General features: G+C 44.4%; 1 protein-coding gene across 1 annotated transcript in view; it reads left to right on the forward strand.

Annotated features, from left to right (window-relative positions):
* MYO1E (myosin IE) overlaps positions 1 to 18,627 on the forward strand; it is a 201,092-nt gene that overhangs the window by 162,819 nt on the left and 19,646 nt on the right. Inside the window, exons 19-25 of the mRNA XM_059913157.1 lie at positions 1,355 to 1,499; positions 5,234 to 5,348; positions 5,561 to 5,730; positions 7,111 to 7,256; positions 13,335 to 13,481; positions 15,006 to 15,163; positions 17,817 to 17,909. Of these exons, the coding sequence (XP_059769140.1) occupies positions 1,355 to 1,499; positions 5,234 to 5,348; positions 5,561 to 5,730; positions 7,111 to 7,256; positions 13,335 to 13,481; positions 15,006 to 15,163; positions 17,817 to 17,909 (974 nt within the window). The remainder of the gene's footprint in view (positions 1 to 1,354; positions 1,500 to 5,233; positions 5,349 to 5,560; positions 5,731 to 7,110; positions 7,257 to 13,334; positions 13,482 to 15,005; positions 15,164 to 17,816; positions 17,910 to 18,627) is intronic.

Below are 18,627 nucleotides of genomic sequence, written 5' to 3' on the forward strand. Positions count from 1 at the left end.
CCTGCCCATAGGCCACGCCCTCCAATTTCTCACCCACACTCTCCTCTGATTTCCCCTTCTTCCTCCCTCCCTCCCTCCATCCTTCTTTCCCTTCCTTCTGCCTCAAGTCTTTGGTACCTTCTGTATTTGACATTTTGTAATGTGCTTCTGTCTCCTCTATTAGATTAGCTTCTTACATAATTATGATGTTTCTAACATAGACATGTGTAGTAGACGGTATCATCTTTAAAGGAAATATTTACCTGTATACCGATCCATGCCTTGTAGGTAGTGCCGTCATGAAAGAAACAGCTTGGGGTTCAAATCCCAGCTATGACACCTCCTAGCTAAGTAGCCTTGAGTGGGTCTCTAGTTGCCTGTGTTTCCTGCTTTGCAAAATGGAAAGACCAACTGGATGAGGTTGCTGTAGGAATAAAATGAGATCAAGGATCTAACGCGCCAAGGGTAGCACCTGTAGTGTTGGAGCCCTTCGTGTTCGTTCTTACCGCCGTGTTCCTGGCATTGTGTAAGGTGCCGGATGTGCAGGCTGAGCACCTATTTATGGCGCTCTTGTCCCCATGGGGGTGGCGTGAAGTAACCAAACAGGTACAAACATGACTATCATTACGAATTATGATACATGCTCTGAAGGAAAAATACTATTTTCTATGAGAGAGAATAGCAGGGGGACAATTTTTGCTTGGGTCTACCCCAAAGGCCTCTCTTGAATTGTCACTGAAGGGGAGCACCCCTGAGTGGGAGCCGGCCACCTGAGGAGTTTGGGGAACAGCACACCTGGTAGAAGGAACAGCATGGGTGAAGGCTCTGAGGAGGGAAAGTGTTGAATGTGCGTGAAGAAGAGGCCATCCTCCCAGGAACGTGGTGAGCCAGAGGACAGTAGAGAGACGAGATTGGAGAATAGCCAAGGGCCAGATCACCAGCGCCTCCTGACTCAAGATGCAGAGAACTCCAAAGATGAAAGTTGATCCATCGTCATCATAACAGCTGCTTATGGGGAGCTTTGTAAAACTCTTCGCATTGACTGTTAAGTGCTCCTGAGAAATCAGGGGAAATTGGTATCGAGAAAAGACCGTTTGATTTTGCTGGAAGAGTGTCATTGGTGACCTTCAGGAATGCTATTTTTAGACAGTGGGAGAAAGGAAAAGCAGATTTTCTCCAGGGCCTTAGCGTGGACATGGTCAGATAAGGAAGGAGTCAGGAGGCAGCTCTGAAATGGGCGATCCGGACGCAGTGGATTTTTGCAGTTGTTGAGGTCCATCCCTGAGCCTTGGAAGGGAGGTGAGGGGATGGCCAGGACCCTAGCAGCACCGAGTGCCTTTGGGCCTGATCTTTCTCTCCCTCATTGTCCTCACAGGTACGCCATTCTGACCAAAGCCACCTGGCCTTCGTGGAGAGGGGATGAGAAACAAGGCGTCCTGCACTTGCTGCAGTCTGTCAACATGGACGGTGACCAGTTCCAGCTCGGGAAGAGCAAAGTGTTCGTCAAAGCCCCCGAGTCTGTGAGTTTCCTCGGGGCCACCCCTCTCCCCGCAGCCCCTGTCGGCCCCCTCCCCATGGCGTGGCTGCCATCTTTTCCTCATCCTGCTGTTCATGCCTTAAAGGTGGGCTCCTCGAAGAAGCCTTTCCGCTGCTCCCAGTCTAAGTATAGGCCGTTCTCCACACCCCAGAGCCCTCAGCATGGGTACAAAGCTGTTTTCTTTTCTTACTTAAAGTGCCTCTCCCATTCTAGATGTCATCACCTTAAGGTCAGGGAGTGTTTTGTGTGCTTTTGTGTACTCAGAGCCTCGTGAGGAAAGTGGCTCATAGGAAGAGCCCAGTAGTTATTTTTAATGTCCAACAGTGCCTAAGCTAATAGGTACTTCTTTGCCCACAAAGGAGGCTTGGGTAAACCTACATCCTCACCTGGGTGACACCAAGCAGGTTGTGTCACACAGGCCCCGGCTTCCTCCTTAAAGGGGGAGCAGAGCCTGGGAGTGACCATTCCCAGAACTGTGTCTTGAAGACCATGAGAAAGCCCGGAAAGGACTTTGAGGAGACCAGTAGGTAGAAGGAGAAACCTCTGGGCTTAAAGGACAGGGATATTTACCAGTAAGGAATTCAAACATAAAGGTTTAACAATTTGCAAACTTATCAGACCTCCACAGATGAATTTAGTGGAACTTCTTAATCTTTCCTGATGAGGGTGTGGTCACTCTGAGCCTAATGAACGTCCGTCCACAGGAAGTTCTCAGTTTGAACAGGAACCCAGCCCAGCCCCTCAGTTCTTCTGCCCCATAGCTCTGGGGCTGTGGAATGAAGACACTTTTTTTTTTTTTTTGGCTGCATTGGGCGGCATGCGGGATATTAGTTCCTCGACCAGGGGTGGAACCCGTGCCCCCTGCGGTGGAAGCATGGAGTCCTCACCAGTGGACCGCCAGGGAAGTCCCAAAGATACTCCTTTTTAAGTTGGAGAAACTGCTGGAACTAACCGGGGCTGGGCATCACCATTTCTTGAGGTTCCTGTAATAATCAAAGACCATTTCAGGAGTCTTTGGTGAATTTGGCAAAATTAGTCACCGTATCAAGGGGAAATACCATGAGAACTTGCAGCGTTGGTCATAATGGAAACACTTGACTCTAGGCAAATTCTGGTCTCGCGGTGAGTTTTCTCCTTTACAATGGGCCCCATGGCTACTCTGCCTGCCTCACAGGATCAGCCTGAGATCAGAAATGCTAATGGTTGTAACTGAATGGCTTTATGAACCGTAAAGGTTGTTAAATAAGTGGCACACATCGATAGAACCCATTTATGAAAAGTTTGCGGTAGCATTTTCCACTTTGAGTTATTTGTAGCTTCACAGTAATTTCATTTCCAATTATAAAATGAAAATGTTGTGCCATACACCATTAAGCAACCCACAGAACAGTTCCTGTTCTTGCTAAAACGGGATGGAGTGATTTATTGGTACAATGGAGAACTCTTCTGTTGTTTTATACCCACTTTTACTTTTTCGACTTGCTAAATTTTCACAAAAACAGCCTCAATATTTTTCATACTTTTTTTTCTGATTCAGTTGAGCTTTGAGATTTTACTTCAAAAATCAAAATTTATTTTTGGTTTTTCTTTTCTGTGTCTTCCTCCCAATTGCTTTTTACCATCGCTTGACTGTCCTCTCCCCCATGTTTTTACACACACACACGCACACAAATCCCATCATCACTACTCTCTCCCCACCACCATCACTCATCCATCCACATCTAGCCCTGACATTGCAAATACTTTTACAAAAATTGGTTTTTAGGGACTTCCCTGGCGGTCCAATGGTTAAGACTCCGCACTTCCACTGCAGTGGGCACGGGTTCGATCCCTAGTTGGGGAACTAAGATCCTGCATGCCGCATGGTAAGGCCAAAAAAAGAAAAATGGTTTTTAAAAATCTACCCTGTGATCTTGCCTTGATTTTTATAGTAAATGTGCTGAATTTACAAAATAACCCATTTGCTTTTAAGAACCCACATTAGACATCAGGCACCAGAGGGTTTGGTTTGGTTTTGTTTATTTGTTACATGTGTCCATGATTTTTGCTTTTTTTTCCCTCTCTTTCTCTCTCTCTTTTTCTTCTTGAACCTCCCTGATTTCTAACCCATATGGCTTTTGGAAAGAACCTAAAAACCAGATAATCTTTGAACTAGTCTATAGGAAGTTGGGAACTGGTTGCGTCTTCATCCTTTCTGAGTCACAAGTGTATTTTCTATGACACTCCCAAAATAGCTCTGGGAAAGAAGAAGAAAACAAGACTTACCCAGCAACCCAACACACAAGATAAGAAACACCAACGGATAACCTTCCAGGCAACCGCAGGGCTCAGATTTTAAACATTCTGTCCAATTGTTAAAAATCTTTTGTTTTGGAAATATGCTCCTTGTGCTTATTGTATATGGCACTGATGGCTGTGGAATGAAGTGCTGCTCTCTTGGTATTTTGAGTTTGAGATGTGGTTTTGACATAGCTGGGGATGTGAGAAGGAGAATCTGAGTGTCAGGAGGAGATCGATGTGGCCCCAGGGTACAGAACCCAGATAAACAAGAGACAACAAATCAAGCCCAGCTGCCTTCAAACCAAATTCACTTGTTTACTTCTGGAACATTTTAACGATGACATTCATCGTCATTACTTTGGGTTTTTATTGGTCCGTTTTATTTTTGTTCCTAGAGAGTCATGTAAACCACTTCCTAGTGGTGAATGAGAGTTTCCCACCATTTTACGAGTTGATTAGATGCAGATTTACGGGGAAAGACTTGTACGTCGAAACACCTTTGTTCACTTTCCAGCCCCACCCAATCTTAGTTCCAATGTTCTCATCTGTAAAATGGAGATAACACAAATATGTGGTTCATGTAGTTGTTGAGTGGTAGAATGGAAGAATGTGTGTAAAGCATCTAGAATGATTCCTGACCTGTAGTGGGCATTCGGTTCATTACAGCTGCTTGCTGTCATCTTCGTTACTCCAGAGCTCTGTTGAGTGGGGTGCAGAAATCAGTATTCATCGTTAAGGTGGCCTGAGTCTCAACACCTGCCAGTGTGTGATATGAGCCCTTAACTAAAACAGTCTCCAGCCCCTCTTGGTGAATCTAAGTCCTAAGTAACACATCTGAAGTCCAGCTCCAGTCACTCGTTATTATCTCTGCCCCAGTGACTCCTTGGAGATTTCTGTGAGGCAGGAAGTCTATACTTTCATGGAACCAAGAGGAGGGCAGCCCTCTTTCCACTGCAGCACAGGCTCTGCTCTTGCAAAAGCTGGAAAATTCTAGTAAGAGGCTATAGGCAGCACTAAACAACTGCCTCCACGAGCTCATGTGATCAAGCCACTTAATATCCTCTTTGGATCGAGGTGGGAAATAAGTGGATAAGTGCTGAATCACTTATTTGATTCTCACAGAGGTTATGAGCAAGGCAGGGCAGACACCATCATTAAGGTCCAAGTGAATACACTCAGATCCAGCTATTTTCCACGATGTTTTTTGTTAAAAGAATATGCATATTATATTATAGTATTATAATATATATTATATTAAAAGACTATGTATATATAAAAGTTATAGTGATCATAAACACATTTTTTCACCTTTGTTTATGAGTCTGAGAAGCTGCTCCGCATTATGTCCTCGGCTAAACTGAGTGTCCCTAAAATACCCAAAAAAGTGATGTTCAGGTCCTGTGAACTGGCTCACATCGGTCTTCTCTATATTCACAGCTCTTTCTTCTAGAAGAAATGAGAGAGCGAAAGTACGATGGGTATGCTCGAGTGATACAGAAATCATGGAGGAAATTCGTGGCCCGGAAGAAATATGTCCAAATGAGAGAAGAGGGTATTGTAGTCATTTTGTTTCATGAATTTGCCAGATCTAAGAATACTTTTGAACTTAGATGAATTACAAGTTCATTTTACTTTGCATATAATGTCGTGTGTTGAAACCTTGCATTCATTTAGAGTTTCTCTGTGTCTTCCCACACTGAGCGTTTTCCTCCTCCTCCTCGGGGATTGATCCTTCTCCCTTCTCTGCCCTTTTGGGAATTGCAGCCTCTGACCTCCTGTTGAACAAGAAGGAGAGAAGGAGAAACAGTATTAACAGGAACTTCATCGGGGACTACATAGGGATGGAAGAGCACCCGGAACTCCAGCAGTTTGTGGGCAAGAGAGAGAAGATTGATTTTGCAGACACGGTGACCAAGTATGACAGGAGGTTCAAGGTACACGCTGACTGCCCACCTCTGAGAGTCACCAAACAGATTCCTTAGTTTTAAAAATAAGTCGTAATTTTGCTTTTCTGATTACCAAAACAGAACATGCTCGTTGTAGACAAATTTAAAAAATGCAGATAAGCCAAAAGTAGCCACCTGTACCCAGAAACAATCACTATTAATATTTTGTGTGTATCCTTTAGAACTTTTTTTGGAAGGCATACATTTGTATATTTAGTTTTACAAAAATGAGATCTACCTTACCTGCTGGTTTATGTCCTAGGTTGTTTTGCTCTTAAAATATGCCAGGGAGAACTTTCCATATGTGTCAATATAAATTATTTTGTTTAGCTGCGTAGTATCCCATTCAACAGTTGCTTCACTGTATTTTTAACCAGTTTCTCATTAATCTGTTCTCAGTGGGCTTTTTCTTTTTTTTTAAACCATCATAAATAAAAGGATGCAGTGAGCATTCTTTCACATGTCTTTGTGCATTTGTCTACTGATGCTTTTAGAATAAATTGATAGGAGTAGACTCATTGGATCAAAAGATTCAGAATATAAAGTGAAGTGTTCTTACCCATTTTCCCTGAGCAAATGACTATGCAGGGCTTTCACAGAGCCACTGGGGGCCAGCTGATTTTTTTTTTTTTTTTTAAACCTCTTTCCTTAGACATTTTCTTTTGCCTGATAAAATCTTGACCCTAATAATGAAATATGAAGCCACAATAGCTTATGGGCCCATTCATAGCTTTTTATGTGTGTTGGTTCTTGTTTGTTTTTTGGTCAGGAAAAAAAATAATGAAATAAATAACAATATTAATTTCACAAGAAGGATGACGTTGTTTTACCAAAACCAAATCATTCCTTACAACCGGAGTATGGTACCAGCTGCTCTGGTGGCAGATTTGAATGCAAACATGAGTGCTTAAGTCTCTAAGTAGTGTTTGAGTATATAATACAGTATGTTTATATTAGATTTTTAAGGATTGTCATTGAAATGAAAATTTGTCAATTTTAAAAAGTAAAAATTTCATGGGCTCACAAAATTTATATATGCACGGATCCCTGAGAGAGAAACATTCTGTAGCAGATCATTGGTAGGGTCGTCCTATGTGTTGGTTTGCCCTGAGACCTTAGGTGTTGTCCTGATGGTCTGCCATTTTTGTAAGTCAAAGAGAGTCAAGTATCAGCAATTTTACATATGTCAACCTAAGAGTCATGAACAATGTCCCCTTTTGCTCTCGAGGGACTTAGATGATAAATGGAATGGCCATCCGATGGTAGTGAAAGTTCGCTACCTAAAGCAGCGTCCCTTCACCTGGTCACAAATGCCCTCTGTGTGGACTGTTGTCACTCTGACACTTTTTAAAACACCTCTCCTTGCAGAGCGTGAAGCGAGACTTGCTTCTTACTCCGAAATGCTTGTACTTAATTGGACGAGAAAAGGTCAAGCAGGGTCCAGACAAAGGCCTCGTGAAGGAGGTGCTGAAGCGGAGAATCGAGACGGAGAGGATCTTGTCTGTGTCCCTCAGGTGAGTGGCCAGGGCTGGGGGCAGGGGAGACCTGTCTCTCCCTAACAACACCAACCGCTGTTCCAAACACAGCCTGGAGAAAGGCCCGGTCAGGCTCCCCAGTTGTAAAAATCATGATGACGCGAACCCAGTTTCCTCTTCTTCCCAAAGAAGAGCTCATCTTCATGGCTCTCAGGGAGTCCCAAGATGACGAGAAAAATTTGCCTTCTGATCTGCTCCTCTGATCAAGGGATACCCAGATCCTTTGTTCCCATAACGTTTGAGAAATAAATGTAGTATGTGAAACAACCAGCACAATTGCTGTTATTGAAGTAGGGCCAATGCCCCCAAGCCCACCTCGCCCCTGTTGAAGACCTAACCCGCTTCACCAGGAAAGGCCCAAGCACAGGTGGCCATTAGGTCATCAGTACTGCTTTTTAGTTTGCTGTGACCTCTGACTGTCCTAGGTGGGAAGTTTCTTTGGACTCCTTGAAGCCCTTTATGCCTATTAATACCGAGGGGGGGAGTACAAATTGGTCTCCATAATCTATAGCCCTGGAGTCATTGCCAAATGCTCCCTTCAACTCCAAGTTCACAGGTAGGGGCCCTTGCTCTTCCTGTCAGCACTATGGTGGCTTGCTTTTGGCAGAGGGGCTTTTATGCATGCTGAGACTTGCCTAAGTCCCCTGCTAATAACTCCCAGACTGAGTTCCCTCTGATGAGAGGAAATCCTCTCAGTCCACAGAAGGCAAAGAAAAGAGGAAGAAAGGCCCCTTTGAGCCCAGTAGCTTCCTCCTTGAGTCACGTCCCTGGCCCTTCTGAGGATAGCACTGCCTCTCTCAGGGCAAGCTTCGGGCTGCCACTGCATTAAAAGCAGAGATGTTCTGGTTACTTGCGAACATGTCTTCCTGGAATTTGGAACTCTTATTCCACACAGCAGACAAAACTGCTGCTCTTAGGAAAAAGCAGGGGTTTTGTGTGCTCAGGCGTCTGATTTACCAGGCTAGAAATCCTGGCTCCAGTGTGATAATCCAAAGCAGATTTTAAGTTGTGTCCATTCTTGCCTGTGTCACTGTGGTTTCTGATTCTATCTTTTCCCAATGTTCCTGATAAAGAGCCAGGCAGTGCAGTGAGGTTAAGAGTTTAAAACCCTTCCGTTCAGGATGTGGTAGAACTAAGCAGATGAGTCCATCGGCAGCCTTTTGCAGCCCCACCTCAGGTGGGTCTCAGTGCCATGGATTTCACGGAAACGCTCTAGGCGCTGTCGGGTTTTCCTCAAAGGTCTTTCTGAGAATTCAGCTCATGGGCCACGACCTGCTGGCCACAGTCTACTGGCTAACTGGGCCCTGAGGCTGCCCTTGCTGGTCCAAGGAACCCAACTGGAAGCTTCTCTTTTTTTCTTGCATGGGGACCAGCTATACTTTGGCTAAGCTGGGTGAGCTGAAACGTGCTGTGCACACTTGGCAGTAGCCGTGGCTACAAGCCCAGGAGTCACAGCTTTGGGGCACATTTGCTGATTACTCTGAGAATGATCGTTGTTCTTTCTATTATTATTGCCCAGGTCTGTCTGCAGCCTTCAGACCATCAAGGAGTGCTTGATCATCATATGCCTACGTTTGTATCAAGCACTTTGACACTTAATATCTTATTGATCAAGTCTTTGAGGCTTATCAAGGTTTGGGATATTCACACTCAAGTTTGTTCCTTCTGTCTTTTTTTTTTTTTCCTCCTCTCTCAGCCTCTGGGGATACAGTGTCTCATAGTAAAATCAGATTCTTTTTCTACTTTCTCTTTAGTATTCATGATCTGGACATTTGCTTCCTTGTGGCCTTTCCTTGTTAGAGGCTGTAATAAAATGAGGTACTTAGCCTGAAATTTATTCTGGATCTAGGGGAAAAAAAGAGCCTGAGTCATTTAAACTTGCTATATCTGCATGTTACAGTTAACTGAGCCCCAACTTGTGAAGATTAATACCGTTCCCTCATTTCCTCCAGCCGTTGGGTTAGGCTAGTAATCTAAACCAAGTTAGGAATGCAACCACATGGGTCGTGGAGTGTGAAATGGATTGAGTAGTGAAATGGAATCCAGAGTAGAAATGGATTGTGGTACCAGGAGAACGTGTGTGTGTGTGTGTGTGTGTGTGTGTGTGTGTGTGTGTGTGTGTGTGTTCTCAATGTATTTCAGTATTGGCATAGAGAAAAATTTTAACAGTTGTCTAGCTCTTCGGGAAGAAAGTTGTAACGTGTTTTGAACACTTTAGGAGGCTTACTTCTTGACTGTTGGCTGGAATGACCACCTAATGGATTCTCCTAGTTCAGACTATCAAAGTGTCCTACAAGCTTCATCTTTCAGCCCATCCCTAACTCTTACAACTACTGGGAAAGCCAAATTGGCTCACAGCTCCCTATTCAAACAAACCAACCATACAAAAAAATTACGGGACAATATGGGGAAATGTGACCATAACTAAATATTTGATATGAAGGATTTATTGTTCATTTCTTTATGTGTGATAATGGTATTGTGGTTATTTTTATTTAAGGAAGATTTATCTTTTAGAGATACAGACTGAAATATTTAAGTATAAAATAATATAATATTTATACTCTGCTCTAAAGTAACCTAGCTGGTGTGTGGAAGTGGGGGGAATGAGACTGTAGATAAATTTGATTGTCTGTGGCTTGATCGTTGTTGAAACCTCCTGACATGTGGAGGTTCATTCTGCTATTCTGCTTTTTTAGATATTTGAAATTTTTCATAATAAAAAGTTTTTCCTAATCCTTCACTAGGCATCATATTTTTAGAAGTCTTTACCTTTTTGTTTTTTGTTTTTATGGTTTGTTTGTTAGTTTTTTTTTTGGCTGCATTGGGCCTTCATTGCTGTGTGTGGGCTTTCTGTAGTTGAGGAGAGCGGGGGCTACTCTTCATTGCAGTGCGTGGGCTTCTCATTGGGTGGCTTCTCTTGTTGCGGAGCACAGGCTCTAGGCGCATGGGCTCAGTAGTTGTGGCTCACGGGCTCTAGAGCGCAGGCTTGGTTGCTCCGTGGCATGTGGGATCCTCCTGGACCAGGGCTCGAACCCGTGTCCCCTGCATTGGCAGGCGGACTCCCAACCACTGTGCCACCAGGAAAGCCCAAGAAGTCTTTACCTTTTTATAAATGGTAATAGATCTCGTTGAATTATAATTAAAATTTTAAGAAAAAAGTTTTTTTAACTTACAAGAAAGAAATAGATTAGACCCAATAGCTCAGAGAGCTACAAAGACTACAGTTACTCAAAGGGCCAGGAAAATCCTTATCTAAATAAAAGTTAGACCAAAACACTGACACCTGCATTTCTGCCTTCGTTGAAGACGTGGTGAGACTATCAGGAGGTGACCCACTGATATGCAGGTGAGACATTGGATTTCCAAGGCTTTGGGGATTCTGCTGACAGAAGGCCCAGAATGAATATTTGAAGGATCCTTCAAGAGCTGCTTTTTATCCAAGAACCGTATACTGACCTGGCCTCGCTCTTACTTGAAAAACTCAATTTGCTGGCAGGGTGGCCACAAAGTTCAGTAGCCCATGTTCTTTGCCTTCCCGTCGTACGTGATGAGATTGGAATTATAAAGTCTCCTATGTGGGGTTCTCTCTGATGAAGCTTCTAGACCTCCTCGTCCTGACAGCTGACCCCCAGAGACCTAAGACCAAAAGTTGTGGGGCTGCCTGTCTGCTTCGGTAGATTTTTCAGTACTTGTGCATACTGGGGAAATCAGCCTGGAAGAGGGGGCTTTAGACAGAGGCTCCAGCTGCCCTGGGCACAACATTCTTGCCTAGACTGTTTCATTGCCTGATTGCCCTAAACCTCTGGCAAGAAGAACAGGCTGCTTCACTGCTTGTTCAGCTGACCTGACGCATTCCTGAAATCTTGCCTTGCTGTGGCTTTTGAGCTTTTGGAAACCTGGAATTTCTCTATGATTTTGGACTGATCACCTACCTTTTGTTCAGCTCTGGATCTGAAGGTGAACGAGACACAGTCCCTGCCTTAAGGAGCTCCATCCTGTCCTGGAAGGAGGAGCAGGGCCCTGAGTAAACATGGGGCACACAGCTTACAAGTGTTGAGAGACTGGTATCCAGGATACTCCTGGGACACAAAAGATGGCAGTGAGCCTTTCCCCTGGGGTCGGGTGAAGCTTCTCCCAGGAGGCCCGTGCTGAGGCCCAACACCACGTGTACCTGCACTTTCTCAGAGAAATTAATGTAGGATCCCCAATTGGTGCCATTGGTGTCTCTGGGTGGTAGAATTCTGGATAAGGTTTATTTGCTTCTTTTTTTTTTTTAACCTCTGTAGTTTTCAGTTTACTAAAAGGAGCATCTATTTCATAAGCAGGAAACTTTTTTTTAAAAGGCTGAAATAAAGGCAGGGGCCGTCCTACCTGAAACTGCCTTTTCAGCTTTACAAAAAAAAAGAGTTTACCCAGGGTTTTGTAACTAATATTTTTGTGAAGAAGATCTTGGTTAAGGGAGTGAAACAAGATTTTCTAGTGTTGTCAGCAGTACAACAGTAAGCCACAAAGGAGAGAGGATAAAGAACCAGTAGTCAGCCAAGCCAGGGACTAGGAAAGCATCTTTCAACACGGCCTGCTATGCCAATCGTCTGTAAGGAATTGCAGCTTGAGCATATGAATAAGACGGGGGTGAAGTCCAAACATAAGTCTGAGTTTTTAGGAAAAAAAAAATGTAAAAGCTTTGTTTTCAGATCTAGGAACCTGGGCTGAGGAGAGGGGAATGAGTTGAAACTCTGGCCTGGGTAAAGATGATTTCCTAACTCTCTGACTCGGGTCACCAAAGGGAGGGGTTTTTGAATTTGATGGTTGAAGTCAAAGTATCCAAACAGCCTCTTCTCGTTTCCAGACTCATGCTGATAATTGACCTTGATGTTTTGGCCTGCTTGCTTTATTTCTTTTTGATCATGAAACTTCTAATACATCTGAGCACATTAAACTACGCAAGGTTTCCTGTGTTGGACTCATTTAATAACCCTGTTGAATAATCACTCTCCTGCCTAAAGTACAGCCAGGCAAACAGACATGCCCAGACATGAGTCAGGCAGCTGAAATGGGAGTATCACTCCACCCCACACACCAAAAAGTGGTGCTTCTTGTCTGCCTCTTCCCCGTTGTACACCCTCCTTCCTAAAGCAGAGGTCTTCTTAGACCAGTGCTAGGATGCTGGGGCTTTATTTCTTTAATTCCAAATGACTTGGCAGAGCTGTTGTGAGCAACTTTTACACAAGTGCCTTTTGGAGTTTTGAATTGCTGTCACTGAAGTGATTAAGACAATTCCAGACTTTTCATCTGCCTAGAAACAGGCAGATGATAGGAGCTTTGCGGCCACACCTTCTGAGGTATATTATTCTCACACTTTAAGAAAAGATTCCAATTCCAAGTTTGGAAAAGTTCATGAACAAGGAGGTATAGTGGAGATTCTGAGCTGCCCTGTAATACCCATTCTCTCCTTTCCATGTTAATAGCTGGCAGCCTACTCAGAGACTACGTTTCCCAGGCTCCCTTCACCTAGGTGTAACCAAGTGACACAGTGCTGGCCAATGGGGTGTGAGCAGAAATGACATGTACAACTTCCTGGTTGTACCTGTAAAGAGGAGTAGACGCCTGGCTCCCAGACACTGTAGAACTGTCATGTTGGCCCTGAATTGCTTTTACACATGCTCTTGAGTGACAGAGATTAAAGCACTGGTTGTCAGGGTCTTCATCACAACAAATCCTGGTGCAGGTAGCATGGTTGTGATGTAGCGATGTTTGAAAACAAACTTTTTTTTTTTTTTATACAGACAAATTGTCCTTAAATTCCTGATTTTAAAAGTCATGTGAGAGAATATTTCACTTATGCTTTTGGTGGGCTATAAACTTCTTTTAAAAGCAGATTTTAGTGACTTTATTTTTGTACTTCACTGTGTTGTGTTTTAAAGATTTTCAGTTATTACAGAGAGAAAGACGGTAGAAATTTAGTGCTATTTTACAGGCTTAAAAAAGGAGTGGAAAAAATCATGGAATAAACAAAACTGCCACTTTCATTAAGTCTTTCCAATCTCTTTGCAGTACTATGCAGGATGACCTTTTTATTCTTCATGAGCAAGAATATGACAGTTTGCTTGAATCCGTCTTTAAAACTGAGTTCTTGAGCCTCTTAGCAAAGCGTTATGAGGAAAAAACCCAGAAGCAACTACCTCTGAAATTTAGCAATACGTAAGTTGGGATCTGGGGCCTTGATCTCACTGTTGAGGTCCAGGCTGAGAGGAGGGGAGGTCTACGGGGTGGGGGGATGGGGTCTGACTGGCTTGGGTGGCTCTGAGGAGCCCTGGGTGCCTTGGCTTCCCCCGTGGACTCTTAGGGCCTGCAGAAGACAGTCTGGATGGTTGCCACAGGCTTTGAAAACGTCACTTTTGCATTTCTGTGAGATAATGACTTCATTGGATGGTGTATTTTATCCTTTGAACAAAGGTCACCAACGTGAGGCCAGGAAAAGGCAGATTTTATATATCACCAATAAAAGAATATTTTATTTAGCAGAGCAGGCAGAAGTAGTGTAAGGCTGAAGCAAAAGAAAGTGATTGGAGTGGGAGCTTAAGTTCCCAAGATCAATGCATAATACAGCGTGTTGGTGGGGCATTTGGAGACTTGGGGGCTGTGGATGGCTGGCGTCTTGTGTCTGGGCTCTCACCTTCATTTGCTTTAACAACATTGTCTCGCGGACCAGACACTGGCGGACTGTTGAACTTCTAATCTCGTGTTTGCTGAGTGAGTTATTTGGCTTTTTTTTCCTTCATAATTTCCCCATCTATAAAATGGGGATATCCTCCACTCTTCCTACTCACAAGGAAGAAGCCAAAGTAAAGCCTTAATCCCATAAGGAGGGGACCTTACCATAACTCATGCTGCTGTGGTTCCAGTGAAATAGATACTGGAAGCAGAATGAATTCATTACAGCTTTTCCAAAGAACAATTTGGCCATGAGTACCGGGGGGCAATTATTTTTGTCTGGGAATTTGTGATAAGGGAATAACTCAAAAAAAGGAAGAATATAGCCAAGCCAATGAATAGAATAGACGACTACTTGCAATTATGATTTTTCTGTCTTAAAACATGAAAAAATATAAGGTAAAAAAAGCAAAATATGAAATTGCATTATGTAGGCATATAGGCAATGTGGAAAATAAAAACTGGCTGAGGAGTTTTGCAGTGGTGAGTAAACTTCCCTTTTATTTGGGTCTTGGTTGCTAGTGTTGTCTTTTTCCTCCCTGGGGTAGGGGTGAGGGTGGAGGAATCGAACTTAAATAGTAGCCACATTCTGTGCAAAGAAGACGTGAGCTCTCTGTGTCTGGCATCTCTCAGTCCTCCACAGACACAGACCTGGGCAATCAGAGAGAAGCACAGTGACATACCGCAGCGGGTGTGGCCTGGTGATTGGCCTTTCTTTCTGTTCCCGGGGCAGTCCCACCTGTATCCACTTGACAGAGTGACAGTGCACCTGTACTGGGGTACCTCCCTCACCAACTGGTGTCTCCCAGGGGCTGGACCCCAAATGCTCTGCCTCTGTCTGGGAAACCCACGGATGTCATGCTTGTCTGCCGGGCCTGGTGCTGGTTCCGATGATCCAGTGTTTTTATAGCACGTTTGCCCAGCAGCACAATGCCATGCTGGGGTCTATGAGCCGCACTTTCTCACTGCTCCATCCCGACTTGTTAATTCCAACAAATATGCTTGTCGCAGGCTTGAACTCAAGTTGAAAAAGGAGAACTGGGGTCCCTGGAGTGCAGGGGGCTCCCGGCAAGTACAATTCCACCAAGGCTTCGGTGACCTGGCCATCCTCAAGCCCAGCAACAAAGTGCTGCAGGTCAGCATCGGACCCGGGCTGCCCAAGAACTCCCGTAAGTGTTCATGGGCCCCACAGGCGGGACCACTGCTAGGCTTCTGGGCTTCCCGCCTGGCCCTCCCTCACCCTGCCCTGAGCCAAACTCTTTTCCTACCAAATGCTCATAACACTGCACAGATCTGCAGGGCAAAGAACCAGTACTTTGACTGCTTCCTGTGGCTGGGGTTTGCTTCAGATTGAAACATTTCAGACTAAACCAACATCAAGGCAAATGGGCAGGTTAAACCTTTCTGTGAATGACTTTGTAGTTATGGGTAGTATTCCTGGCATTACAGCATGAATTGTGTTTAAAACAAATCAGTTTGCTGGCTTCACATTTCCCAGCCCTTTCCAGTCCGATCTTGTCAACAATACAAACCTCATCCTTTCTGTCAATTTTATTTATTTTTTATTTTTTAAATAAATTTATTTATTTATTTATTTATTTATTTATTTATTTTTGGCTGCGTTGGGTCTTCATTGCCACACGCAGGCTTTCTCTAATTGCGTTGAGCGGGGGCTACTCTTTGTTGCGGTGCACGGGCTTCTCATTGCGATGGCTTCTCTTGTTGCAGAGCACAGGGTCTAGGCGCGTGGGCTTCAGTAGTTGTGGCACGCGGGCTCAGTAGTTGTGGTGCACGGGCTTAGTTGCTCTGCGGCATGTGGGATCTTCCCGGACCAAGGCTCGAACCCGTGTCCCCTGCATTGGCAGGCAGATTCTTAACCTCTGCACCACCAGGGAAGCCCTTTTCTGTCAATTTGAAAGAAACTGACCATATTTACCAGCTCCCTACAAGGTTTTGCTGTGTTACTGTGTGTGCATCACATTTAATACCACCCTCCTTCACTGTAAATTGCTTCATTAGAAGACATACATGCAGTAACTCACAGCACAGTCTGACTCCTTTACTGGCCTTTGATTCTTTTTCTATTTATAAATGATATTTATAAAATTATATTTATAAGACACAGTATAGAGTAATTACATATGCTATGTACTCATATAATGTAGATATCGTTACAGAATGCAGCCCATGTGTACAGTCGATGAAAAGCATGCCAGGTCGGGAATTCCCTGGTGGTCCAGTGATTAGGACTTGGTGCTTTCAGTGCCGGGGCCTGGGCTCGATCCCTGGTTGGGGAACTAAGATCCCACAAGGCACATGGCCAAAAATAAAAGAGTGTGACAGGTATAAAATAGGCCTTTATGACATCTGTCTACAAGGTGCACATTGGCACGTACTATATAACTCACTAATACAGTACAGAGAAATAGCCACTCAGAAAATGTTGGTATATATCTGTGTATCAGTTGGTATTTGTGGAAGACAGCACATTTAGGTGGGATTTTTTTAAGAGACTTTTACATAAAAGGACTCTTCGCAGGGGTGTTGGCAGGGTTAAGGGAACAAAGTTGGGACTCGGGCAAAGAACAGCAGGATGCCACTATTACCCCTAAGGATATAGGTAGAGGAGGCCCCAGAAAAGAATCTGAAAAAGAATGTATATATATCAGAGTCACTTTGCTGTACACCAGAAACTATAAATCAACTATACTTCAATTTGGGGAAAAAAAGGAGGAGATACCCCAGCCCCTCTCTCCTCTGGCACCCCAGTCTCCTGCCGGTGCCTCCCACTGACCAAACCCAACTGGAATGCAGAGGCCTAGCACTCCATTGGGCTCAGAACCCAGGGCACAGAGCACAGCGAAGGAGAGCTGTAGATAACCAGCAAGATGTGTATGAGCAATGCTCAGCAGGCCTCAGAGTGAAACGTTGTCTAATACGGTGTTTTATCTTCATGGGGACAAGGGGGCAGGAAGGGGGACACCCTAACCTGGCCTCCTCCCCTTGCCCCAGGACCTGAGACCCAGCTCCTCTGCGTTATGCTGTCATGCCTTATCACTTCCTGCTCTTCTCTTTACTAGGAATTCCCTCTGCACCCCTCTTCCAGCTGCTTTAATCAGCTTCATGTGCTGAAGCTCCTTCATGTCCCACTCGAGACCTTGTTTACTGTGTTCCTTTCCAACACATGGTCTCTGCAGAGATCTCGTCTGGCCCCCAGTGGCCCTGCCGCCCCAGCCCTAATTCTGGCCCACATGAAGCTCCATTTGGCCCTGCTTGTTTTCTAACACTTGCACGTCTGTGTCCAGGGTATCAGTCTGCTTCTGCCCTTCAGGGTCTCTGTGTTTACTTTGAAGACTGTAGAACGCAAACTCTGGCGAGAAAGGCTCTGGATGAAAGCAGAGGTGCTGGAGCTGCAGTGTCCTTCACGCCAGTGACCATGATATGCAGCAAACACAGCCTCGGCTTCTCTGGTGCTGTGGTCAGAACATGAGTGCGAACATTCAGATGTCTCCTCTGTCTCTTTGCAAAGTCTACAACAATAGAAACCCCTTTGTAAGCTTATTAATACCTCTTTGTAAAGCTATTGGCTCTGACATTTCAAATCCCTCCCTCCATCACATGTCCTCCAGCCCCTCCCATCCAGTAGCTGCCAGGACAATTCTTCCCTCAAACAGCCGTCTCCACTGCAACCAGTCTCCTGCAGATCCGACGGAGACCTGCGTTCCAAACTTCTCAAAAGTTTTCCATGAGCAAAAAACCATCGGGAGCCATAAAACCAGTCAGTAGCACCGATTTTAACTTTGTCTTGCGGGTTTATTTCAGGTCCTACCCGAAGAAACACCATTCAAAGCAGAGGTTATTCCAGTGGGACTCACAATGCCAACTACCCAATGAGAGCTGCCCCTCCGCCACCAGGTAAGCCAAGCACGCGCCATAGGCTAGACCCAGATGTGTAAAATACCTTGAGGAAGAAACGCATTAGCCAATAAGTGCCCACATATGAGCCAGCCGTGAGCCATTTCAGTGCCAGATGTACTCCTCCCAACACAATGGCCCTACCTGTGACCCCGAAATCCAGGGAAGGTATGTATGAGCTAGTGAGAGTGCACTGTGGCTGAGTTAGCGATCTGCATTTCCTTACCTGGCAATGTTACCTCCCTTAGGAAAGGCTTTGTACATCAGTAAGAGGAAATAGAGCCCCTTGTCCATGACAACCAGAATGTCGTCGGCTTTTAAGTTGTAGGACACTGCCTCTATGGAAATTGGAGTTTGCAAGGTATAACCCCAGCACTACTCAGCTCCAGGCAAATACCACGACAATACTTTGCAACTAGTTAACAGCTGAGTGAATAAATAGAAAGTCTTTTCTTAATCAGATAGAATCTAGGAGAACTGCTCCAAGAAATAAAGTAATATCTGAGAGAATACAAAATTGATTCAGAAAAAGTTTTAGATCTTATGTTTCATTTTTCTCATTTTTTTAAATGATAAAAATATAGCATGCAAGTCAAAATCCAAACCCAAATAAATGTAAGAGGTTTTGCCCTTAAATAAATCTGTTTAGTGTTGGAAGAGTATTCTCAAAACTCACAAAATGTTTTTCCATCACTCACAATTCAGTTAATAAGAAACT

Source organism: Balaenoptera ricei, chromosome 2 (assembly GCF_028023285.1).
Source record: "Balaenoptera ricei isolate mBalRic1 chromosome 2, mBalRic1.hap2, whole genome shotgun sequence".
Lineage (NCBI taxonomy): Eukaryota > Metazoa > Chordata > Mammalia > Artiodactyla > Balaenopteridae > Balaenoptera > Balaenoptera ricei.